Consider the following 27557-nt stretch of genomic DNA (forward strand, 5'->3'; position numbering starts at 1 on the left):
TCAGGAATGAGGGAAAATGATACCAGATTCTTTCCATTTTCTTGTTCTTTTTCTAGGCGAGGGACCGCTTCCCCGCCTCTCTCGGCGCCTTCATCAGGACTGGATTATAAATTGCCATACGTGGTTTTTATTACCACAAGCAGTAATAAAAAACCATGTGTGTTGACTCATATTCCAGTCCTGATGAAGCTCCCGAGAGAATTGGGGAAATGTCTGGTCGACTGGAAGAAGAACAAGTAAACTGAAGGAATCACAAAAGATTTTTTCTTATTCTTGCGAAGCTTGCTAGAAAAGAAAATGAAAGATAGACTGAATCAAAGTCTTGATAAGAACATAGTATCTGCAAACAATGCCACTGACTTCAACAGAAAATGCTTAAGAGAGAAAATATGCCCGCATTTTTTAAACGACAACAGTACCTATTAGTTCCTACTGCCGATTACATTGAGGGAGCAAGAATAATTATTTTAGCAAATTGTCCGATTGTCTTTAAATGAAGATCACAAAATATATAGGTGTCGTAAGACTTCCAGATATACAATCACAAAACAATCAGAATGACAGCTGCTTCAGATGCCAACACAAACGTTTCATCAGCAGATCGTTGACAGCCTTACAGTTTGTACCACCAATTTTTACATACGATCTCTTCTTTCTGTCACTTTCAAATGAACACCAAATACTTTGATACTTTGGAAGTTTGAATTTCGAGTCAATGGCCCCAGTTGCCTTGTCGCAGATGAACCTTTCACTCTAACATTGATGTCCCTTGACCCCTTTTACGCTTCTCTCATGTACCATATAATGTACTATATCTCTATCACGGCAGAAATCTTTCTTTCCTGTTTACTGCCTCAACAGGTTAAAGCTTCCAGATCAAATATGTGAATGGTCTCTTCATTCATGAGTTCCGAGGAAGTTTCTTGGGCAACTACTTCCTCGGAAATAGTTAATTCCCGAAACAGTTTCGCGACATTCACAGAAGCTGGCATTTTTACTATTTTATTTCTCAGATATCGTATCTTGATATCTACCTAGCAAAATCTTCTTCCGTTTCCTCAAAAACAAGAAATTTCAACTTCAATTTCAACGACGACGCACAGAGGGACGCCATTCCTAACACGGAACATTTGAAATGCCTCGGGGCGCTTCAGAAATAAAGCGTAAATATAACTGAAACGCGCACGAGTGAAATTGACTGTTGGAGGCTTCACGAGGTTTTAATGACCACCCCGGCCATGACACTGCTTCATCATTAAACTTGCATCACCGCACGAAACGTTCGCTATTTGTTCTCATCTTATTTTGTATACGGAGCATTTTCTCTTTCGTAGTACGATCAGCCACCATTTCCATTTGGAAGTCAAGCGCATTAATAATCATCACCGTCAGCTGACTATGTGTTGCTAACCTGTTAACAACGTCACTATTCTCGAGCCACTCTCTCTCTCTCTCTTTAATTTGAACCTAGTCAAAACTTCCCGTAAATGATCCACCTACTCATGAAGAACTGACTCACCAACATAGAATGACTTCAAATTTAAGAGACTTTGTCGGTGGTCCGCTGCCATTAAGCAACTTAATTAACGAGGGGATTTTTGGCAAAGTTTGCCCCCTGGCCTCAAAGAGATAGCGGTCTTGTTTGGGAAGCGTCTCGTTTCACTTATCAGATAATTAACAAAGTAATTATGTACACGCGTGGTACGAGCAAATGAATAAGTACAATGACGACTGGGTTGTTTTCGATGCGTTTATCAAGATTCTAAAGGATGGTACTTAGAAGTATGCCAAAACAAACTTGATTATGAGAGAAGTACTTCGCATGATTCATGAAACACAAAAGAAAGCAGAGACTTCCATGGTATGAAAGTGGGTGGCGTGATGGACTGACTGAACCGTTATACCCTATAGTAGATTCACATAAACCTTGCATTCGATGTCTATACCAGTCCCTTACGACGCCCCAAATTGGCTGTTGATAAGCCAATCACAGGGCTGGAAATTCAGTCTCTTTCGAGAGTTCACAAAGGCAGGATTACGTTCCACCTCTTCTCAGGGATACTTTTGAAAGATTTATCTCTAAAGAGAGATGGAACATACATCCTGCCAATGTGAACTCTCGAGAGACTGAGAGTTTCCAGCCGAGGTAATGTGAGAACAGGCAGTTACAGTTAGCTGTGGTTTCTCATATTTCTCTACAGATTATTAGAGGCAGCAAATACAAGTGAAAATAAAAGCTCTTGACATTTTGTTCGCTGTGTCTGTCTAGCATTTGGAATGGGTGAAAGAGCACCAATTAGGCATTGGCATTATTAAATGCTCTAACTGGTCTGACATCGATAGAAAACCTCAAGTTTTTTTTTCCACGCAATATTCAAACGTATTCTTTACGTTTTACAGTTTTATATTTGTATGGTTCTCAATAAATACTTCATTTCAAAATTCTCACTATAAATTCAATTTCGTTTTTAATGCTTTTGGGTGTAATTCGTATAAGCCAACTTCATCTTCAGTTAATGTTAATACCGCAAATGCCATTAACCAATATCTCACCAATTTCTGGGTATGCATGTAAGCGTACCATCGGATTTGGACCTATAAACTATAAATATTTTATATAATTATAAGTCAGTTGAAAAACAGCTTCATTCCAGTCGTATGCACACCAACGAAAAATATGAGCAATGTTGTTGTGACGACCATTTGGCCTGGAATCTGGAAATTCTCGCTCTTTATCTAGCAAAATACACAACTGATTCGGTAAATTAAAACACTGTCCCATCTGACAAATGAAGAGCATTAGCTCAATTACGAGAGAGAGAGAGAGAGAGAGAGAGAGAGAGAGAGAGAGAGAGAGAGAGAGAGAGAGAGAGAGAGAGTTGCATCTACATTAATTTCCTATTGGTGGCTATCACCTCATTTTCTTTGTGGGTTTCGGATATTGACTTTAGCAAAAGAAGCTGTTAACAGAGAGAGAGAGAGAGAAGAGAGAGAGAGAGAGAGAGAGAGAAGAGAGAGAGAGAGAGTTAATGGCAATTCCAACATCGAGACGTTGGAAATTCTGTTTGAAAATAATACTTTCCCAAGTTTTAAGTGGTACCGTCATTCCTTTATCACTACCCGTTGTAAGTAAGAGCGTAAACAACTAATAAAACAAATGAATGAGCTAATTCCTGGAGTCCTTTGCAATGCCGAAGATCCCTCAATAGTATTTGCGAATCGCCGAATGAATATCGCAAGCATATCAAGAGAGATACAGTTCACATCACGCAAAGGCACTGCGATCAAATGAATTTCGCAGAGGTATGAGAGATGCAGTTGACAGCATAGAGAGGCCCTGTCATCATCACGATCTTAATGAGTTTGCCTCCTGTAAACTATGGGATGTCTTAATGTTGTCCATACGATATGCCAAGAAGCTAAACAAATTACCCTCGCCTCCACTCTAACACCGAAACCATCGGTCTAAACTGGCAGGTGGTCGTCATTAGAAGAGCATAATCGGACTAAGATATAACAGCAACCCATAACCTGAAACGTCATCGTGGTGGTGGGAAGAAAAAAAAACATAATAACGCGCACTTTTTTTTGATCTCATTAGTATTAACTCTTTTCGTCATTATTATTATTATTATTATTATTATTATATTATTATTATTATTATTGATCAAACGGTCAACTGTCTTACAATATTAGTCTGCGGGAATAAAAGGTCAGAGATTGAGCATTTCAACTGAAACATTCCTAAATGTAACATGCTAAAGGAAATGCCCTAACAGTGTAGTGTGGGAATGCCCTCCAAAATAAATGAGAGCTCTTCCCCCAGATAAAGGGCTTTGCAATGTGATCTCCTCTAGCAGCCTTGATTGATAACATGAGAGGTATAGTAGTGGAAAGAGTTATCTCATTCTAAAATTGCCACCTCCAACGACTTATTGGTGATATCTATTAGATATGATCACGGGCTTCCAGACCTCGAATTCCTCCCCAGTGAAAGCTCTGGCCTTGGTTTCACAACGGAAAAGTCTCCTTGTGATTTTTGTAACCACACAAGTAGATGAAAGACATTCAACAATTTCTGTATACTGAAAGTCCACCTGTGCCTAACAAGTCCTGCAAGCAAGTACCACGAAATTATCAACCTCTAGGGTATCAATAGCGCAAAATGGATTAAGTCATTCAAGGAAAATAGAGAAATTTAATACCAAGGATAATTTAAAAAAAAATTTTAATTACTATGTCATGTCACGTAGCTCGACCTTCGAGGAGGAACGTAGGCGCTAAAAAGTACTTTAAAGGAAGCTGCAGCTCGTGACCTTTACAACAGCCCCAGTAGCCTTTGCCTGAAGTTATTCTTGGTGGCTCGGAATAGTAAAAACCCTAATACAGAGATCAAACAGACGATCAACATCGCCTGCAAATTTACATGTTCAGTGCAAAATATTTGAAACTTCGAAGATGACATCGTTGGCTACAAAACCATAAGTCTTTGCAGACGCCTCTAAAACCTCAAGACGATCGTGAGATTTTTCAACACTTTACAGACACACGAACGAGAACCTGTTGTAGAGAATTGCTGAGCAGTTTATAGTAAGGATTACATTCTGACAGAGTCGATATGCATTCATTTTGTATTAGTGGAGACTATCACTTTACATAGAAAAGCCTCTTCCTCGAATGACGAGTTGCTTTCTGCCCATAAATGTCCTCTGGCAATAACAATGAAAGAAGCAAAATCATGAAACGAAAACTGGAAAATGTCTCAAACTAGGAAACGTGTCAAGACATTCACTCTTGAGAGAGAGAGAGAGAGAGAGAGAGAGAGAGAGAGAGAGAGAGAGAGAGAGGCTATGAAATTAGCCATTCAGTAATTGTAGCTCACATGAATACCAAACTCGTCCATTCTAGCTGTTTTAAAATCTGCCTTTTTTATGCTTTGTAGCAAATAATTACTGACGGAACTGGAACGTAGCATTATAACAAGAGCATTCTTAAGGTAAATAAACTAAGTAGCACACTTTTTTTTAAATCAAAACATATCTGTCATCGTACCATACAGAAAGAATGAAAGGTAAAAAAATCGACCATACAATTAATGAATTGAACTGAATTGAATATAGAAGAGGCCAAAGGCCAACCACTTGGGACCTATGAATATAATTATTGATGACAGAGTCTAAATGCTTAAGAACAAACAGCTCAAAGACTATATATATATATATATATAAATATATATATATATATATATATATATATGTATATATATATATATATATATATATATATATATATATATATATATATATATATATATATATATATATAACCCGATCTTGAACCGAAACGAAAACAGGACATACTAGGTGGTAATAAGACGTCAGTTTCTAATGGCTCGAGCTCCCAGCAAGTTTGGGACCTAATAAGCCACCAAAATTATCTGGCTAACGGCTCACTAATGTCAATTATATCGCATTTTAGTGCATATCTGATGGACGCATTTAGCGACGTAACCCAGGCTCTAATTAGCCCGTGCGTATTAAGATATTTTTCCTCGATTATTTGTTTATTCATCCTTTTTTGCAGCGCCAAATGACAATTTCTTGTGTGTTTTAAAGAATGGTCTATTTCTTCGGGTAATGTAAACAGCTTCTTTTCGAAAGTAAATATTTACTTAAGAACAAAGAACAACGAAGAACCTGGAAGCAGCCATGGGTTAACTCTGTGATCTCGAATCCTTACATCTCACTTTCTCATTCATTTCCTCTCAAAAGGGCATCTGAGTGAAACAAAATGCAGACCTTAATGTCAGTGAAGAACGATCGCAGGGATCAAGTTACTTCAAAAATAATATTCCTCATGGCACGTGCGAAGGCAGCTTAGAAAACACATCTTTCAACGAACTCCAAGAGCATTCAACGCATGTCCCAACCACCAATTAAGTTAGTATAACCTACTCTGCTTCATTTTTCCCCTGATGATGTACTTGTTTGACTTCTTTCTCATCAACCTATCGTCTACCACAAGGAGGAGGAGGAGGAGGAGGAGGAGGAAGAGGAGGATGCCTTAAATGAAAATCCAGTTGACAAAACTGGTTTCATCAGCCCGTGATGGAATTTGCAGAAATCAATCTATCCCTTTTTCTGGCAGAAACTCACAACACATACTCCACTACTCCACAATCTCTCTCTCTCTATCTCTCTCTCTCTATCTCTCTCTCTCTCTCGCTCTCTCTCTCTGTCTCTCTCTCTCTGTTACTATTCATGCCGATGATGCAACCCATGACCGACCACGGAGAAGTCTCTAATGACAGACCATCCTTAAACTAGACGCAACAGAATAAAAATAAAATAAAACATATCCCGAGACAGATAAGGCTCTGACCCATGGCGCCAAATTCAGCGCTCGACATTGCACAAGGGTTGACAACCTTCGCTTTCTCTCATTAGGCTCTTGACTAGAATGATAAGCGTGTTTAGAGGGAGGGGGAAGAAAGATGATACACACCAAACAAATAAATAAATGTATATATTTATATAAATTATTTATTTTTCCCATACGCTTTTCTCCGACGGCGCCAGGTGTCAACCAAGGTCCAACATTCTGTTTTCAGCGAGCGTTTATCGGGTGAGGCTCTTAACCACACACTTTTAGGTCTTGCATACTGAAGGGGCCTAATTGTCGAGAGCGTCCGTCTCTTCTCGGAGGTAATCTATCCAAATACTGAACAGAGTCAAAGAGTAGGTGATGCAAGGAAGGTATCTGGAGCTCTACGGTATGTATCAAGGACTGGAGTGTATTGAGGGTCCCAGCCAACTCTTCTTTACGGATTGTGGATATTGAATGTGGCAAAGAAAAAGTTTGGTACTGCATATAAATAAATAATTTTCTCAGTTACTTGGTAAACATTAAGAAATAAACAATGAACGGACACAAAATATAGGAAAATTTAAAGAATGCATTAATGTGACGATGGGTTGGCGAAAAGTGGATTGGTCTGAAGCTATAAGAAAAAGGAGACAGGCCCGCCAGTCGAGATATGGCTGAAAGGGACACAAAGAGATGTGTTGGAGTGGAACAGCCCTAGTGTCACTCACAGATTTACATAAATCAAACAAAAAAGGGACTTGAAAACTCACCTCACAAACCTCCCATCCACCGGCCAAGTTGGCGACGGAGCGCAGCCTCTGTAGGCCTAGTTTTTTGTTGAGGAGACCAGCCCTTTTGAGCCTGGACCGAATGTACTGAGTGACGAGACACTTGGCCTGGGAGACAACAGCCTCCACGTTGACGCTTCTCCACCCGATGGTGGTGGAGATCTTCCTGGTCACGACATCGCTCACGTTGGAGAACCGTCGCCTGCTGCCCACACCAAAAGAATGAAAAATATATGAGAAGAATGTTCGCCACTTTCGTCAGATTCAGAACTTTCATTTTAACACAGCTGCGTTTTAGCATCCAAACGCATATTTTGTCTTCATTCAAAAAACAAAAATATATAAGGATAATGACAGTTCTTGTTAAATAAAATGTGAAATTCACAATGAAATACATTAATAAATAAATGTGGAGTTATGTGAAAAAAAAACATACTTTTCGAGCAACATCAAATGAGTATTATTGACTTTCAACAATGGCAATCCGGAAGATGCTAAAAAGTAAATGAATGTGGTCTTAACATTTTGAGAAGGAGACTTCTGCTCCATAACCAAGCTTCTAAAACTAGTTTGCGATTCTTCAGTCCCCCAAAACTTCACTTGTGACACGAGCGTTCTGAGGCTGCCTCTGATTCTGCCTCAGTCTGACCAAGATACAGATCCTGCTGTCAAAATGAGCCATGTTTGTTTGCATGGAGCATGACTTCCAAACTGTTTTCTTTAGGTCTAATTATTTTGACAGTAAGGAACATCATTGTGATATGCCACAGATAAGTCATTTGCATAGGCGCCAGTTGAAGGTTCACAAAAATGATAGACCTTTCATGATCAAACATTTTCTCTTTATTCATTTGCTGTCTTTATATCTTATCTTAACTTTGTACTTCATTAATTGTTCTCTTTTATTTATAATAAAAATGTTTATGTATGCTGGGTATTCTTATCATGGGAAAATCTCCAATTATATTACTTTTAAACCTTACTTTCGGACTGTATTTTATTTTGTTTTAGTAATTTGCTATTTTTTATAATTTATTTATTACAATGCAAGTTGGTTGTTGTCCGTCATAAAAAATACCAAGGAATGGAAAAAAACTTTGAGGAGGTATTTCTTCTGTGGAAAAATAACAGGTATACGCAAGAAAGGTTGCAGGAACTATATATGAACCGAAAGCTGGCGGTGGCTTATCAAGACCAAATACAATTGGGACTGATACCTACTTACTATATCGAGGAATGTACGTACCATTATAATAGTAGTCGCCTTTCCATCAATACGTAATAAAACAGCGCCCGAAACTCACCGAGATTTTTAAGATTGCTGCAACTTAAAGAAAACAAAATTGCTGTCTAAATTTTAGTACACTGAATTCTGTTTGCGTAATTGTATGCAGTTATCTTTCGCCTGCGACAAAGTGCACGCTCAGGCTTTCTGTCTGAGTCACGTCAGTGGCCGAATCTAACAAAACACACAAGGCAAACATCATCGATGATAAACTCTATTTTTCTCTTTTACCTCGCGAATTGTTCATACTTATATTTAGGCAAGTATGACAGGAACAGCAATAGCTACATTTATAAAAACCTACCTGACCTGACGCACTTTCCAAAATAGAAACTTAGGTAACAATGATGATAATGGCAGGATTCTTAGTAAGAGTAGTTGTGTCTCCGTTTATAGATGCAAATTATATATATATATATATATATATATATATATAATATATATATATATATATATATATATATATCTATATCTATCTATCTATTTATGTTTGTGTGTGTGTGTGTGCAGAATCTACTGGTAATTTTTTTACCAGATACATATGCAATTGTAATAGACATTGTGGCTATTACAACTGCATATATATATATATATATATATATATATATATATATATATATATATATATATATATATATATATATGTATGTATGTATGTATGTATTTGTAGTTATGTATATATATGCATGTGTCAATGTATTATGAATGTGTACGTACTTATGTATGAATTTCTCCTCCAAAACAAACACCAAACGAATATGCTACTGATTAATTCAGTTACTATTAGACTAACCTGGCCTTGCATCAGCACGGGCTCTTTCACGGAAAGTGGCCCATATGACACTGAGGAGAAAAAAAAAATAAAAATAAAAACGGATCACGACCACCGGCGGGATGTCCCGTGGAGATTTGGTGCCCAAGAGTCACTTCGGTTAATTGGTTGACATTTCCTTCCTTTTCCGCTGCCTGTCTGGCGAGAGACCGCCCGCTGGATAACGAGGCTACTCGGGACATGAGGGTCGCCCTGACAATGATCATATCCACGCCTTTCCATCCGAGGTCGGATATGAGTTAGGTCTTTGACAATATAGTTGACTCTCTCTCTCTCTCTCTCTCTCTCTCTCTCTCTCTCTCTCTCTCTTGTATATCTCCATGATATCCATATTGCTACATACACATCACATGGTGGTCATATATTAACGCAACAAACAAACCATTCACTTTACTATACAAGCAAATGATGAATGCTCTACCAGTTAAGCTTTTCTTGTACATTGTAACATCAGCATCATTAAGGAAACGAGATATGCATTTACCGAATAAAAAAAAAAAGAGAGAATGTAATAAAACAGGCAGTATCATTGTGTTGATTTCTAGAGTTCTACAAAACAAGCTTTAAAAAACAGTGACCACAAGGTTATATCTTATTTGTTAAGCATTTCCTTGAAATCAAAAAGTGACTATAGTTTATTTTCCATTTTTCATTCATTTCTCTGTAAAACTTTGACCTTCGAGCAGAGTTGTGAATCTGCAAAAAAAAACAAATAAATAAATAAATGTAGACATAAATAAGTAACGACAATAGTAACAGCATCGTTTTCTCTCTCTTCTTCCAGCTGTTCTCCTCCTCCTCTTAACACCTCCTTTCCTACTGATCGTCTCACCGCTCTTCCTTCTCCTTCAAAACACGACCCAAGAAAAGGCGGAGGCGACGCCTGAAAACATTTCGACACAAGTTCCGGGAACCACGAAGCGAGGGGAAAAGGAGCCTCCATTAGAAAAATGACTCCATCTCGCCTCTCCTGAGAAGTCTGCCAAACAAGGTCTTGAGCTCTTTATTTTCCGTCGCGTCTATCACAGTCCATCTGAAGGTGTTGAGTTACTTCATCCTTTTTACGAATTGATTATTTTCATTAATAAACTGATTTTTAATTACGGTCAATAACACGATCGTTCTTAAGGTCTCGAGTTATTGTCTGTCATGATGTGTGTCATTGCTCTCTCTCTCTCTCTCTCTCTCTCTCTCTCTCTCTCTCTCTCTCTCTCTCTCTCTCTCTACGAAACAGCAACATGATGAATCTTTGAAGGACTCTGCTGATTAGTTTACGCATTTGCATCACTCACGCATACTTTCTGTAATTACATAACACTATATCAAAATGAAATAAAGGCTGTCTGTCTGTCTGTCTGTCTGTGTGTGTATATATATATACATATATATATATATATATATATATATATATATATATATATATGTATATATAAGACTGGTAAAAATGTTCTGTTACAACAGAATTCCATCTAATAAAAGGAGTCCCACCCCCAAAAAAACGCCAAGATAAAGAGGGAAAATCCTATTTTCAGAAACTGCTGCTCCCTCTTCAGGTGATGAAGAGGGAGACAGCAGTCTCTGAAATATAGTATTTACTCTCTATATTTGGGCGTATATAATATATATATATATATTATATATATATATATATATATATTATTGTGTGTGTGTGTGTGTGTGTGTAATGTTTGCAATAACAGTCTCCAGAGAATGCAAACGAAGCAGGGAAAGGAAGAGAAGACGATGGAATGAAGAGCTAAGAAAATTCGCGTGTATAGAATGGCACAGAAAGACCATAAACAGACGTGAGTGGAAGGACATGCTGTGGGACTACCAACGGCTGATGATGATGATGATGAATATGTACTATATGTATGGATATGTATGGATCTATCTATCTATCTATCTATCTATCTATCTATCTATCTATCTATCTCTATCTATCTATCTATACTATATATATATATATATATATATATATATATATATATATATATGCGTATATCGATGTTATGTATGTTTGTACGTAAGACCCTAAAAATCGTAAATAAATTATCCCACGGGTGTTCGCTCCACCACACTGTTAATTAAGAGCAGTGACTGTGTACTACACTGTTCAGTAAGGTGCGCGTCTATGCATTTTTGCTTGAAAGCCCACAAACTGAATAAAGCTATCTATGACATACACAGAACCTCGAGCCTGAGTCAATATTTAAAGAGGAAATCCAAACACTCCAGGAAATGTGGAAGGCCCCTGTCAAAATATATACCTTACCGCAGACACTACACAGCCTAACCTTCATAAACTTTACTCTGCAATGTAGCAAAGAGCCATCTATTATTTCCAAGATATAACCAGCCTGACCGCACTATGGAGTGTCAAATATGCTGATATATAAATATTGCTATTATTGTCCTATACAACAGCGAATAAATATAATAACTCATACACCGATGATAATAATAATAATAATAATTAATAATAATAATAATAATAAAATAATAATAATGCATTATAGAATTGGATCACTGAATTTAGGTCAAAGTCCAAGCGCTGGGACCTACGAGGTCATTCAGCGCTGAAAAGGAAATGGACAATTGTTAGAGAGGGTGAAGAGTCAGATGAAAGAAAGACAATATGAACGGAGGTACAAAAAAAGAATAAAGGAGGTTGCAGCTTTGGGGAGGGGGGGGGGGGGGGGGGTCGGGGGGGGGGGGGGGGGGCCTCTGCAAAGAACCTTAAGCAACACCTACAGTGCACCGCGTGAGAATAATGTACAACGTGCAGGCAACCTCACCTGAAAACAGATAATGAGCGCAAGTCTCCTCTTTGGGGATTCGAACCGCTGACCCTTAATTTTTTCAGGCCAATAATAATAATAATAATAATAATAATAATAATAATAATAATAATAAAATAATACTAATAACCACGGAGATGTTATGATAATGAGGAGAGGTGGTGACATAAATACTTCCACGGTAAAAATCATGCAACCTGACAAGTGAAATGGGACAGCTTATCTAGACAGAGACAGGCAAATATATAGAAGTGTAGAAGCATCAACACGAGAGAGAAATTAATTTCTTATGCTGTGGTCCTACAGAAGTAACATTGTTACGTTTTGACTAACACTATACTTATAAGTAACGAGGGAAAGGGAGAGAGAGTCTTATACGAGTTAACTACATCAGCAAATGCTAGACTCTATGAATCGTATTGTGGAGACACTTTAGTCTCTATACTCTGTTTTTTTCCATCTGTCCATCCGCCTGTGGTGGTCGCGCATGGCAACACTGCGTCCCGTGCTTAAATAGTTACGTTATGTCTAAATTTTAGGTAAATAAAAGGATATCTGGGTGTACATTTGCAACTGAAAAGTGTTTTAATAATTTACTGTATGCGAATTACACCGTTAATATTCGAAATAGGATATTATATAAAGCCCGGGACGCAGCGTTGCCATGCGCAAACACCATGGGCGGATGGACAGATGGAAAAAAACAGAGTATAGTTGAAGGACTGTAGTGCGCATGTGCGAGATTGGAAAATGATGAAATACGAAGGGCAGGCTTAGTAAGGATTACAGAAGTGATAAGAGAGTCACGAATGAGAAGGCATGGGCATGTGTTGAGGATGGATCGATGACGAGGAGAGAGTGAAGAGGGCTTGGGAGGAACCAGCTAAGAGGAAGAAGATCGAGAGGGAGACAGAGAATGAGATGGCGAGATAAAGTGAAGGAGGATATGGAAATAAGAGGTTTGGTGGAGGATGATGCCTTTGATAAACGGCAGTGGAGAAGGCGCATCAGGCAACCGACCCCTTAATGTAGGGACAACGGTGGGAAAGAAGAGGATCTGCGCATGTGCGTCATGGAGAATAAAAAAAACATTGTCAGTTAGAATTCTGTTCTAACTGACGACTTCGTGACACAACACTAACAGGTCCGATAACTAAATAAGTTGCCAAGGAAAGAAGTGATGTTATCGGTAATGTATACAACAATTATTCAAGTTTATTAACAAACCCATGGCTATGAAATAAATACTTTATAATATGCCAAAGTCTATATCAACATATCTAGAAAACTTCTTTGAAGAAAAGTTATAGAAATTTGTTCTATATAGTTTTTATCCATTTGCTAGCATGACAGTTCCGGGGGGTGGCTCCAAGTGCTCAACTTTTGATTTTCCAGAAGTTCTGCAGTTTAGGATGAGATTGCTAGCCCCAAGATGTCCTTCTCTACCATGTGCAAGCCCCACAACAGTAGACTGACTACCAAGTACATCAATGTTAGACTGGGTCAGGATGTAAAAAGGTTTTAAATGTGTAAAAGCAGAAAACCCCTACAATTGCATTACGAAACAACTTTTAGGAAAGGGTGGAAAGTAAGATGCAAGAAAGAAAATAAGAACGGAGGTACAGTAATTAGCTTTGTCAGCCGAAGCACAAAGCGTTTGAACATAAAGACTTGGTCGTTTAGCTTCGGTCGGTATTCGAACTCGTTCTTTCTCGGGCGAGGCGAGCGCCTTCACCTCAGATGCTTCAAAAGACCACAAAGTTCGTTTATTGTCTGAACAACGCACACACCACGGGGTAAATGAATTCAATGAATTCATTTGTTGTTTCGAAAATATCTAATACCAACATGAAATGCTAAAATTTAAGAGATTATCTTCCTACCTGATAATCATTCTCAATTATCCTTCTTTTTTCTTACAGCGCGGCAGTTAATTAAAGAGCATATACATAATTATGACCAGAAAATTGCGGTCTCACAATTAATGAGGTGACCTAATGGATGCGAGGGTCTATATTTGTCTGTAGATTGCATAGAAAAAAACTAGGTAATCTAATCCAGTTGCTACATATATAAATATATATAATTTTTCAAAGTATACAAACATGAATTTCACTGCATTTTCAAAAAGTGAGTTGAAAGTTCAAATTAACTGCATCAGGACCTATTGCTCACGAAACTAAAATGATTTAATTTATTCTGAGACTGTACAAGCCTTCACATGTATGTAGAATATAAGTTTTTATATGTACTACATACGTATATTCATAAGAATTGTTTTCGTATGTGTACGGGTACTGTTGCATATGGAAGGGTCGGAAGCACAAGAAAAAAATTTTAGTATGAGAGAGAGAGAGAGAGAGAGAGAGAGAGAGAGAGAGAGAGAGAGAGGCGGACGAGTAAACACAATACGGGCCAGACCAACGCCATCTTGAATTGACCCTCCTCCAATGTCTGTTTGAATGTTGGTCATTGTGGAGCGTCACAACAACTCTGTCCTGTTCGTTTGACTACTTATGCCTTCAGCTACCTATGGAATGATTCCGGCCTGTTGGACTTTGAAGCTGACTGCTGCCTCAAAATTAAGTGAAAAATTTAAGTGCATTACGTGGAAGTCTGTGAATACCTAAACACGTGCACGTTTGTGTCTTGATGTTTGCAATGACTACAAACGTCGGTTATGAAGAATGTCTAAGAGGGAAGCTGTTCATGAATGCACGTCCAAAACTCTGCCCTGCTTGGGTCCTTCCCTGCGTTGTTCATTTGTATGTATCTCCACTGTCCCATAATTATGCACCGATAAAAACTATGAGACTAATATTAATGGGGAAATAATTCCAGTAAAGAAGCCAGGTCAAAAGGTGAGCGGTATCTCAAATTCATTCTGCAACTCCTAATGCGATTTTAATGACTTCATCGTGGTAGTCACACACACACACACACACACACACACAGAGAGAGAGAGAGAGAGAGAGAGAAGAGAGAGAGTGAGAGAGAGACTTAAGACGCTGCAAATGAACAGACGGCCACTACTTTGCGACCAATGATAACAGTACCATTAAATTCAAGAAAACGACACTTTTAATGATAAGGCCCCTACCTACACCCATTCAGGAACATATCGACAGCCCCTGAACTCACTAAATCTCTTTGTAATTAAACCTTCAAACTTTTTTTCTTTTTTCAGAGATATGCTTCTCTCTAACGTAATTATAGTACCACAGTTTAATTCCTTATTATATATTAAGATAAACCTCAGCTTTTTGTCCAAATGAAAATCAATCTAAAACGCTTCAAAAAAGCAAAAATGAAATCTAATAACAAGAATTTTTTTTCATCAGGAATGAGCCCGCCATTCGTCATTTGACCGCCCATTTTAATTATGGTTAATTACATGGCCATTTGATTCATCAGATCAATAATGACGACACCCACCGCTGATTACCAATAATTCATTCGGTCGCTATCTCATAACGAATAAATCAGGTCATCTTTATTCGACGCCTACTTCCCTTCCTTTGTTTATTATGCCGCAAGTTTCCATGGCAGATTAACGTAGACTGAAAATGCAAACTATTCAATACAAAGACTTTGTATTCAAATTCCCCACAGATAAACAAACACCCCAAATAGCCATTGATATGAATAATTCAACAGCCACCAGAAAGAACCTACCTGGCAGGTGACCCAGACCTGGATAGCGACCTGTGGTGCATCGATCCCCCGGGTATCTCCAGCGACCTGGAGGACATGATGGGCACGGAGGTCTTCCTCATCCTCATGCTGGCGGGGCCACCTCCGCTGATGCCCATACTCATCCCGGCACCAACGCCCACGCTGCCGAAGCTCTCGAAGGTGTGGGAAGACATGGCGGCGGGTGCGGGAGGTGAGAGGTGGGAGGGGGACCACGGAGGAAAGGAGCGAGTTCAGTACTCAGACCACTACAGGTCGAGTCCCATATCAGGAGCTTCTCTAAGGATCCTTAAAAATGCTCTTTAAGGAAGAAGAAGAAGCCAGGATTTGCTTTTGGATCCCATCTGCCTTTCCACTATCCTACAGCACACGCAACTGATCTCTTTGCAGTCAGACAAAATAATATATATACTGTGATCACACTACAATCTCAACTCAATGCGTTCGAAGAAATGAAAATCGTCCTCTTCAAGATAATAATATTTAGTTTAAAAAATCACAAAAGCATGAAAATTTTGCTCACAATTTTTCTGATGATAAAAAAGTGAGTCGTGACACAAGCAGCGTGTCAGAGAATGTCACTGCTAAGTTTTGTGGCTTTGATTCCTATTCAGATGAACGCATTTTGAACAGAGTGTCATTGCAGCAGTGTCATCTCTGGCAACAGCAGCAACAGGGGCCGCTACCCGGCTAATGGCAATGAAATCTTGGATGCAATTCACGCTGTGCCAATTACAGGTGGGCGGAAGCCCCAGGAGCTGAGTCACACGAAGGGAAAATTTAATTACAAATAATTGTTTTCATCTTCACTTTGATCGCGAATGTTTCAAATCGATATTATCTATGTCAAATTTTGATCCATTTGTACACAGTAGTAATTTCACCTGGTAATTCCGAATCTAGTAATTATTGACTGATCAATAAACTTGCTAACACTTTATTCACGTCACCAGTAACACCAACATTAGATATAATTGACAAATTAATTTTTTTCTTTAACTTCTGATTCACTTTACCATACTTCCTTCCATTTCCCTGGAGTGTCAACCAGTGTTGTGGTCTCCACTTCCGTTTCTGACACCTCCCACTGTCACTTCCCAAGCCGCGTGACTCCGCATGTTGAGGACTTGAAAGTTATCAGATAAGATCGCACACCTGCCACAACTTGACCACTTCCAGCAAACGCCGGCCTCGCACACCCTACCGGATGATCCGCCAGTCTTGCCTCCTCAAGTCCCCCATTCTCTGCACACCATGAAAGAGGCAATGGGCATATGTTAATGATCAGATAAGCCGGAAGGGGCGAGGGAGAGATACTGGGCCTTTGGTAAGGTTACAGAAGCCGGCGACCTTCTCTCCTACTGCGGCGCCCAAGAAGAAAACGAGGGAATCCTCTGCCCCTAGTGGCCGACTTGTACGGAGTAGTAGTCAGTCCAGCTAACCATTGGCAGGAGAAACATTGGGCCCCACAACCGCTAGTTCGCCACGGCCAGCATCATCTGTAAGAAGCAGAGAACAATGTTACCGCAATATCATATCTGGGATCAGGCTTCGCCAGTTGCTAATGGCCAGGCTTTATGGCGTGTAACTTATAATGAGTATCTGGTTTTCCATCCCGTCGTGATCAGTAGCGAGAAAGCTGTTGCTCTTATCAGTGTTCTTATTAGAATGAAGTAGGTCTGTCAATTTACTTTGCATGTTGTTGGAGGCGTTCCAAGCGCTAACTTATTTTCAAAAAATTTTCATTTTCTCACATTCAAATGTTAGGGGGAAAAGCTTAATATACCAAATATATATCTAGAAAAGCATTAGAATTAAATAAATGTGACACCAAAACCTTCAGCCTAATAAGTACGGGATATCTTGGTAGTGAAACTGCGAAATTATCGTCATTCAAAATGAGCAACAATTCTCTAAGAACTGTAAAAATGTCATAAATAACGCAATATTACGGATAAATCTGTGAACAGGAGAATAATAAATACGTGCACAGCTCTGCAAATCAGAAACTAAAACAATAATTCGTGCCGGGTTAAGTTGAATAGTTGAATATAGAATTTAGCCCAAGAGGTCAAGCACTGGGACCTATGAGGTCATTCAGCGCTGAAATGGCAATTAATAGTAAAAGGTTTGAAAGGTGTAACAGGAGGAAAGCCTCGCAGTCGCACCGTGAAGCAAGTATTAGGAGACGGTGGAAAGTAAGATGAAGAAAGAATATGAAAGGAGCAACAGTAAAAGGATGAAAGTGGCTGCAGCTAGGGGCCGAAGGCACGCTGCAAAGAACCTTAAGTAATGCCTACAGCTGCGTGTTAATCTCTCTTGAAAACGACGCCCATCAGCAATAATAATAATATAATATAATAATAATAATATTAATACTGCCACGACACCGTTGCCCGCACTGACCGACCATGAAATAAAAGAACTCCGGCCCAGAGCAGCGTGACCACAAGGCTGATACTCTGGAAAGCGAGCAGCACGCACTGACTACATCCTCAAGATATTTGGTTGACTCTTGAAACAGACTTGATGAAGATGAAGATGGCCGGAGAGGCTCATCTTCAGGCGAAGGACTAAATCACAATCAAACAATACTGCGTCAAAGATGGGAATCTTGGGATTCTGTTGGGAACTAGAATAATTTAAATCGGTACAATAGAAGATCGATTGACTGGTGTCCTTAAGCTTATTTTTATAACATTCTAGGAACAAATGAACCTTTACTTCTGTAAACTATGAGTGATTTTAGCACAGGATCGACTTATATAGGCTAAAGTAATCTTGACGTATACTGACGGAAACTAACTGTTGTCCTGCAGTAGGCATAACGTTCTAATGAATGAATTTATTCACGAAATAGTTAGTATTAGTAAGTATATTACTCGGTCAGAAGCTTAATGACTCTTCCCTTAAATTAGACACCAACGGAACGAATCGACTCGTGTCACAGCAAGAGCACCACTCGGCGCCATTACAGGCGCCACCACATCATATGATGGCGCAAAAATAAACAAGTAAAAAATGGCGAAATCGACAGTATAATGAAGGACACCGAAAATAGATCAGTCTTTCGGTGGTCTCGGTCGCGGCCCCTGAAACTTTAATCACGGCCTGGTGGCGGCCTTTCCTATACCGTTGCCAGAAGCAAGATTATGGCTAACTTTGACCTTAAATATAATAAAACTTTCAGAGGCTAGAGGGCTGCAATTTGGTATGTTTCAAGATTGGAGGGTGGATGATGAACACACCAATTTGCAGCCCTCTAGCTTCTGTGATTTCTAAGATCTGAGGGCGGACAGAAAAAGTGAGGACGGACAGACAAAGCAGGCACAATAGTTTTCTTTTTAGAAAACTACAGACATCGTCTGTGTGACAACGCCCTTCCAAGCATAGACCAGTAGACAAGCTTCTGGCCGCATCAGACAGTGACCTATTACCGACGTAATAAGAAAATTGAATGTCGCTGGTAAGCACAAGCATTTTCAAACTGTCAAAATTATAAAGTGGGGCGTTTACTCATGAAAAGAAGCATGGTGCTAAATAACTGTATGAATGAAGTCGTAGTTTTGATGGATTTCAACCTCATACCTCAGAGACTACACAACTTAAAGATCCTTTGTTAAAGCAGGCAGCAATTTCATCTCACGCTTGGGTATGCAAAAAGCTGCAGACTACTGAAGACGATCTTGTGTTACATTCTACTGCATGAATGTGTGGGTTCAACTATCGAATTTAGGAATCGTTCTAGATGGATTAGGCTGCGCGGCTACATTTGGCTCGACATCACATCAAGAGCTTTGCTCAATGACAACTTGACTTACTGCAGTGTATTCTACTGCTGTATTGAACGATTTTCATCGTATATAATTATGCAAGATGATACAATTACTGCACTGCATAGTATTTCATTTCTGCACTATGCAGTATTATTTAAAAGAAAAAAGTACACTTAATATTCATTTCGTAGACACGTTCATCAATTAGAATGTTATGCTCAGTATAGGACAATGTAGTTTTCGGAAACTGGAGTTTAATTATTTATATTATATATATTATATACTGATTCAAGCACACCGAATAATCTCCAAGGTTTGAGACTGACAGATTTACGTGAAATCCAAAACACGATTAACTTGAACAAGCCCATAAGGGATACTGATATGAAATTCACCCTTCTAAAGAATATGGTGTTCGTTTGACAGAAGTCACAAAAGGATAAAGGAAATACAGCAAGAACAGAACAGTTATTAGACCATAAAAATACAAATGATCAAATCAATCAATCAATCAATAAAAATAGACGTTAATCATTAAAATAGAAGGCGAACTTCCGAGGTTCCAATTGCACAACATCCTCAGGAGACTTCCTCAGTCCAACTGTGTGAGGAATAAAGGACCTCCGGAACTGAGAAGTTCGACAGCGAGGCACAATTACTGCACATAACGTCAAAGTACAGTAGTGCCCTCTGACGGATGCATCAGGACGACATTCTCCACTCCAATGCAATATGTTTATCTGCCAAGCATTTGTTGTGTCAATGTTTATCTGCCAAGCATTTGTTATGTCAATGTTTATCTGCCAAGCATTTGTTGTGTCAATGTTTGTAGTCAAACATTTGTTGTGTCAACCTTTATCAGTCAAACATTTGTTGTTTCTATCTTTATCAAACATTTGTTGTGTCAATGTTTATCAGCCAAACATTTCTTTTTTCAATGTTAATGGTCAAACATTTGTTGCGTCAACCTTTATCAGTCAAACATTTTTTTTTTGTTTTTGTTTGTGTCAATGTTTTATCAGCCAAAACATTTCTTTTTTCAATGTTAATGGGTCAAAATTTGTTGTGTCAACCTTTATCAGTCAAACATTTGTTGTTTCTATCTTTATCAGTCAAACATTTGTTTGTGGTCAATGTTTATTAGCCAAACATTTATTTTTTTAATGTTAATGGTCAAACATTTGTTGTGTCACCTTTACATCAACCAAATATTTGTTGTGTCAACCTTTATCAGTCAACCATTTGTTGTGCCAACCTTTATCAGTCAAACATTTATTGTGCCAATCTTTATCAGCCAAAATACGTTCTTGTTATCAATGTTTATCAGCCTAAACCATTTCTTGTGTTAATAATGGTTTATCAGGGCCCAAACAACATTTCTTTTTTTTCAAGGAGTTCATAGTCAAACATTTGTTGTGTCAATGTTTTTATCAGCCAAGCATTTGTTGTCAATGTTTATCAGCCAACATTTCTTTTTTCAATGTTAATGGTCAACATTTGTTGTGGTCAACCTTTTCAGTCAAATTTGTGTTTCTTCTTTATCAGTCAACTTTGTTGTGTCAATTTTTATAGTCAAACATTTGTTGCGTCAATGTTTATCAGCCAAACATTTCTTTTTTCAATGTTAATGGTCAAACATTTTTTGTGTCAACCTTTATCAGTCAAACATTTGTTGTTTCTATCTTTATCAGTCAAACATTTGTTGTGTCAATGTTTATTAGCCAAACATTTCTTTTTTCAATGTTAATGGTCAAACATTTGTTGTGTCAACCTTTATCAGTCAAACATTTATTTTTTCAATGTTAATGGTCAAACATTTGTTGTGTCAACCTTTATCAGTCAAACATATATTGTGCCAATCTTTATCAGCCAAACATTTCTTGTATCAATGTTTATCAGCCAAACATTTCTTGTGTCAATGTTTATCAGCCAAACATTTCTTTTTTCAAGGTTTATAGTCAAACATTTGTTGTGTCAATGTTTATCAGCCAAGCATTTGTTGTGTAAAGGTTTATCAGCCAAACATTTTTTTTTCAAGGTTTATAGTCAAACATTTGTTGTGTCAATGTTTATCAGCAAAACATTTCTTGTGTCAATGTTTATCAGCCAAACATTTCTTTTTTCAAGGTTTATAGTCAAACATTTGTTGTGTCAACCTTTATCAGTCAAACATTTGTTATGTCAATGTTTATCTGCCAAGTATTTGTTGTGTCAATAATTATCTGCCAAGCATTTGTTGTGTCAATCTTTATCAGTCAAGCATTTGTTGTGTCAATCTTTATCAGTCAAGCATTTGTTATGTCAATGTTTATCTGCCAAGCATTTGTTTGTTTTGTTCAATGGTTTATCGTCAATGCATTTGTTATGTCAACTGTTTATCTGCCAAGCATTTGTTGTGTCAATGTTTTACTTCTGCAAGCAATTTGTTATGTCAATGTTTATCTGCCAAGCATTTGTTGTGTCAATGTTTATCAGTCAAGCATTTGTTATGTCAATGTTTATCTGCCAAGCATTTGTTGTGTCAATGTTTATCTGCCAAGCATTTGTTATGTCAATGTTTATCTGCCAAGCATTTGTTTGTCCGTCAATTTGTTTTCTTTTTATAAAGCATTTTGTTGTGTCAAATGTTTATCTGCCAAGCATTTGTTGTTGTCAATGTTAGATCAGTCACATTTGTTATTTGTCAATTGTTTTAATCTGCCCAAGTATTTTGTTGTGTCAATTTATCAGTCCAAGCCATTTGTTATGTCAATGTTTATTCTTGCCAAGCATTTGTTGGTCAAATTTTTAATCTGCAAGCAATTTGTTGGTTAATTTTAATCCAGGTCAAGCATTTTGTGTGTTCAATTTTTTTTCTGCCAAGATTTGTTTTGTGTTCATTGTTTTCTGCCAAGCATTTGTTTGTGTCAATGTTTATCAAGTCTAAGCATGTTTATGTCAATGTTTAATATGCCAAGCATTTTGTTGTGTCAATGTTTATCAGTCAGGCATTGTTATGTCAATGTTTATCTGCCCAAGCCATTTGTGTGTTTAAATTTTTTTCAATCAAGCATTTGTTATGCAATGTTTTATCTTGCCAAGATTTGTTTGTCAATGTTATCAGTCAAGGCAATTTGTTTGTCAATGTTTTATTTCCTGCCCAAGCATTGTTGTGTCATTGTTTATGCAAGCAATTTGTTTTGTCAATTTTTATCAAGTCATTTGAAGCAATTTGTTAATGTCAATGTTTATGCAAGAATTTTGTTGTGTCAAAATGATCAGTTCTTTAAAACATTTTTGTTTGTCAAATGTTTTTATCTGCAAGCATTTGTTGTGGTCAATGTTATTCAGTCCAAGCATTTGGTTATGTCAAGTTTACTTGCCAAGCATTTGTTTGTCCAGTTTTAATTCAGTCAGCATTTGTTTATGTCAATGTTTATCTGCCAAGTTTTGGTTTGTGTCAATTGTTTTATCGTTTCAAGCAATTTGTTTGCAATGTTTATCTGGTAAGCATTTGTTGTGTCATTGTTTTATCTGCCAAGCATTGTTGTGTCAATGTTTATCAGTCAAACATTTGTTATGTCATGGTTATCTGCCAAGCATTTTGTGTGTCAATGTTATCAGTCAAGCTTTGTTATGTAATGTTTATCTGCCAAGCATTGTTTGTCGTCATTGTTTATCTGCCAAGCATTTGTTGTTAATGTTTATCAGTCAAGCATTTGTTGTGTCAATTTTTATCTGCCAAGCATTTGTTGTGTCATTGTTTATCTGCCAAGCATTTGTTGTGTCAATGTTTATCAGTCTAGCATTTGTTATGTCAATGTTTATCTGCCAAGTATTTGTTGTGTCAATGTTTATCAGTCAAGCATTTGTTATGTCAATGTTTATCTGCCAAGCATTTGTTGTGTCAATATTTATCAGTCAAGCATTTGTTGTGTCAAATGTTTAATCTGCAAAGCATTTGTTTGTGTCAATATTAATCAGTACAAAGCATTGTTGTGTCCAAGTTTAATTTGCCAAGCATTTGTTGTGTCATTGTTTATCTGCCAAGCATTTGTTGTGTCAATTTTTATCAGTCAAGCATTTGTTATGTCAATGTTTATCTGCCAAGTATTTGTTGTGTCAATGTTTATCAGTCTAGCATTTGTTAAGTCAATGTTTTTATCTGCCAAGCATTTGTTGTGTCAATGTTTATCAGACCAAGCATTTGTTTGTTAGGTCAATGGTTTTATCTGCCAAGCCATTTGTTGTGTCAATGTTTGTAATCTGCCAAGCAATTTGTTTGTGTCCAATGGTTTATCAGTTCAAAGGCACATTTTGTTGGTGTCCATGTTTATTCAGCCAAGCAATTTACTGTTTTGTGTCAATGGTTTACTTCTTGCCAAGCATTTGTTGTGTCAATGTTTATTTCTGCCAAGCATTTGTTTGTTGTCAATGTTTAATCAGCCAAGCATTTGTTGTGTCAATTGTTTGTCAAGCCCAATCATTTGTTTGTGTCAATGTTTGTTTTCTGGCCTAGGCCATTTTGTTTGTGTCAATGTTTATCTTGCCAAGCATTTGTTGTGTCAAAATGTTTAATTCAGATCAAGGAAGGCATTTGTTGTTGTCCATGTTTATGCGTCCATGTTTATCTGCCAAGCATTTTGATGTGCAAAGTTTATCAAGTCAAGTTTATTATTGGTCAATGGTTTACTGCCAATTTCATTTGTTTGTGCAATGTTTTAACTGCCAAGGCTTTGCCCTGGTGTCAATGTTTAATCAGTTTCAAACATTGCTTGTGCTTCAATGTTTTAAAACTGTCCAAGCAATTTGTTGTGTCAATGTTTAACTGCCAAGCATTTGCTGTGTCAATGTTTATCAGTCAAACATTTGTTGTGTCAATGTTTATCTGTCAAGCATTTGTGTGTCAAGTTTAAACTGTTTTTAAGCATGCTGTGTCAAGGTTTATCAGTTTCAAAACATTTTTTTTTGTTGTGTCCAATGTTTATCTGTCCAACAATTTGTTGTGGTCAATGTTGTATCTGCCAAGCATTGTTTGTGTCAAATGTTTATCGCCAAGCATTTGTTGTGTCAATTGTTTATCTGCCAAGCATTTGTTGTGTCATGTTTATCTCAAAGCAATTTGTTTGTTTGTCAATGTTTTATCTGCCAAGGATTGTTGTGTCAATGTTTATCTGCCAAGCATTTTCAGTCAAACATTTGTTGTTTCTATCTTTATCAAACATTTGTTGTGTCAATGTTTATCAGCCAAGCATTTCTTTTTTCAATGGTAATGGTCAAACATCTGTTGAGTCAACCTTTATCAGTCAAACATTTGTTGTTTTTATATTTATCAGTCAAACATTTGTTGTGTCAACCTTCATCAGTCAAACATTTGTGCCATTTTTATAAGCCAAACATTTCTTGTGTCAATGTTTATCAGCAAACATTTCTGTGATCAATGTTATCAGCCAAAACATTCTTTTTCAAGGTTTATAGTCAAAACATTCTTGCGTCACTGTTATCAGCAAGCATTTCTTGTTTCAGTGTTTATCAGCGAAACTTTTATGTCAATTTTTATCAACCAAACATTTATTTTTTCAAGGTTTATAGTTAAACATTTGTTGTGTCAACCTTTGTCAGTCAAACATTTATTGTGGCCACTGTCCAAAATATAACCAATAACGGATGTCAAGCTCAGGAAGTAGATCTGTCAGTGAAATTTCATCAGATTTGACAACAGTTTCAATTGTTCGAAACTTAATATTCACGAGGAGCAGTAAATTAATTAATAAAATGTAAAAAGTAATTTATCTAATTGAATAAAAAAAAAACATTGATCATTTAATTTAAAAAAATCCGAATTATGAAAATCCTTATGTTTTCTTAAATTTATTGTTTTATTGTGCGAGTAAAAAAGTATTAAATGTTTGCTTGTGGTCAGTGTGGAAGCATATGCATTTTTGCATATTCATTTTTAAAATGTCATTGTCGTTATTCGTTTAGTCCCAATACTTGGCCAATGGCCTAGACCAGGTACACCATTTCATTCCAATCCTTCGGGCCAGCCCTATGAGAGCCGTTAATCAGCTCAGTAGTCTGGATAAACTATTCTAATAATGATAATATTAATGGAGAAACAAATGTACCGTTCTGTATATGTTTTCATATATTTAAAAATAAATATGTGCAGACTCCCGAAAACTATCTGTACAGATTTATCTTTAATATATGTATCCATACATAACTGTGGATTTGTTTCTTTAAGACTCATACTACTATGAGTATTTTTTTAATAATATCAATAATATTCAGCTATCTCAATTTATCCATTAAACGCCCTCTCAATCTCAAATCCCCACTCAAGCGCTTCCAATAAAAGACATCCGTGTCTGATTAAAACGCCATGAAAATGCAAATCAGCTCTTCCTGGAAACCGCCCTTCAGATAAGACTGTTGACTCAATCCGTCAGCGAAAGTCTCTCCTCGACGGCGCGAGCTCATCGATCTGCGGGACCTTCCTTATCTTGAGATCGCTTTGATCAATTGCTGGCGGCTCGCCCTCGTCACTCTTATCCACAGCTTCAAATGAAAGTTGAAGAAACAACTTTCTCTGGTAAAATACAAATCAGCTAAACAAATAATGCTTACAATAAATGTATCGACTATTTACAAACAAAACTCTGCTTCAATGATTCCGTTGCGCTCTCTCTCTCTCTCTCTCTCTCTCTCTCTTCCTCTCGCTCTCGTCTCTCTCTCTTTCTCCTCTCTCTCTCTCTCCTCTCTCTCATCTATTATATACATTTAATATTATATAGATATATATTATTTACTTATATATATATAATATATATATATATATCAATATTACAATACATTAAAAAAGAAACTGTAAAGACCTCATTCAACTATAGACGATTTACTGAAATAATTAACATTTTTTCAATCTTCACAGCAAGAGTCTGTGCCATTTTTCCACGTATCTTTTGTGGCAGTATCCAGGGCACTAGCAAAGTTGTATTAACGTTGGTCTTGGTCGCATATCCAACAGAAAGTTGTGGCGGCCAATTAAGTACAATTCCGAGTGATCCGAATTCACATCAGCACCGTAGGGGGGTTGGGGGGAGTGTATGTATTACTTGAGGTTCTGTTTAGCGTCTCTTGTTTGTTGGTTTGTCTGGTGTTTTGACGTTGCATGGAACCAGAGGTTATTCAGCAACGTCGATAGTGAACTTCTATCACCAGAAATACACATATATCACACCTCAATGGAATGCCCGACACTCGAACTCGCGGCCACCAAGGTGGCAGGCCTAGACCATACCGATCACGCCACTGAGGCGCTTTCAGCGTCTCTTCGGCCCCTAGCTGCAACCTCTTTTATTTCTTTTACCGTATCTCTGTTCATATTCTCTTTCTTCCATCTGATTTTGCATCCTCTCCGATTAACTGTTTGTTAGTGCAACTGCTTTGAGATTTCATCCTGTTACGCCTTCAAACCTTTCGACTATCGATTTCCCTTCCCAGGATGAATGACCTCATAGGTCCCAGCGCTTGGCCTTGGGCAAATAATTCTATATTGCAATTCAGATCAGGTTGAAAAATAACAACGTTCCCAGGAGGATTCATGATTATATTTACGCGGTGTGACTTGGTGTTGTGAAGGTTTGCAGAAACCCTCTCTCTACCGCATTCCCTTTCATATTATTTCTTTATCAGCTATCTCTTCACGAAGAGAGAGAGAGAGAGAGAGAGAGAGAGAGAGAGAGAGAGAGAGAGAGAGATAACGGTTCATCTGAGATAAGTAGCATTGTTAGCAGAAAGTCACTGATAATCACATAAGATTTCGATGATCGGATAAAATGTCCACATAAAAATTCAGTCTGAGGATTCTGCCCTTGGCTCATCTGGGATCCGATGCTTTGGACTCAAAATGTGATATTTCAATGACCCATTCAGATGTTTACCCAATTAATCACCGCACGAGAAATAAAATAAATCGGTAAAAATATTCTGCAAATGAGACGAAGAGTTGGCGCAGTATGATGGACGTGTCTT

The 27557-nt window shown here is 37.7% G+C and overlaps 1 protein-coding gene across 3 annotated transcripts in view; it reads right to left on the reverse strand.

Moving 5' to 3' along the window:
* The window catches only part of LOC135219533 (bcl-2-related ovarian killer protein-like), a 293728-nt gene that overhangs the window by 182980 nt on the left and 83191 nt on the right, over positions 1–27557 (reverse strand). For 2 of the 3 annotated variants that reach the window (XM_064256367.1, XM_064256368.1), the window contains exons 2-3: positions 15748–17264; positions 7137–7359 (exon numbers count right to left, since the gene is read on the reverse strand). In XM_064256367.1, the coding sequence (XP_064112437.1) occupies positions 7137–7359; positions 15748–15941 (417 nt within the window). In that variant the 5' untranslated portion in view covers positions 15942–17264. The remainder of the gene's footprint in view (positions 1–7136; positions 7360–15747; positions 17265–27557) is intronic. The other variant, XM_064256369.1, reaches the window with a different exon arrangement.

This window comes from Macrobrachium nipponense, chromosome 1, assembly GCF_015104395.2.
Source record: "Macrobrachium nipponense isolate FS-2020 chromosome 1, ASM1510439v2, whole genome shotgun sequence".
Lineage (NCBI taxonomy): Eukaryota > Metazoa > Arthropoda > Malacostraca > Decapoda > Palaemonidae > Macrobrachium > Macrobrachium nipponense.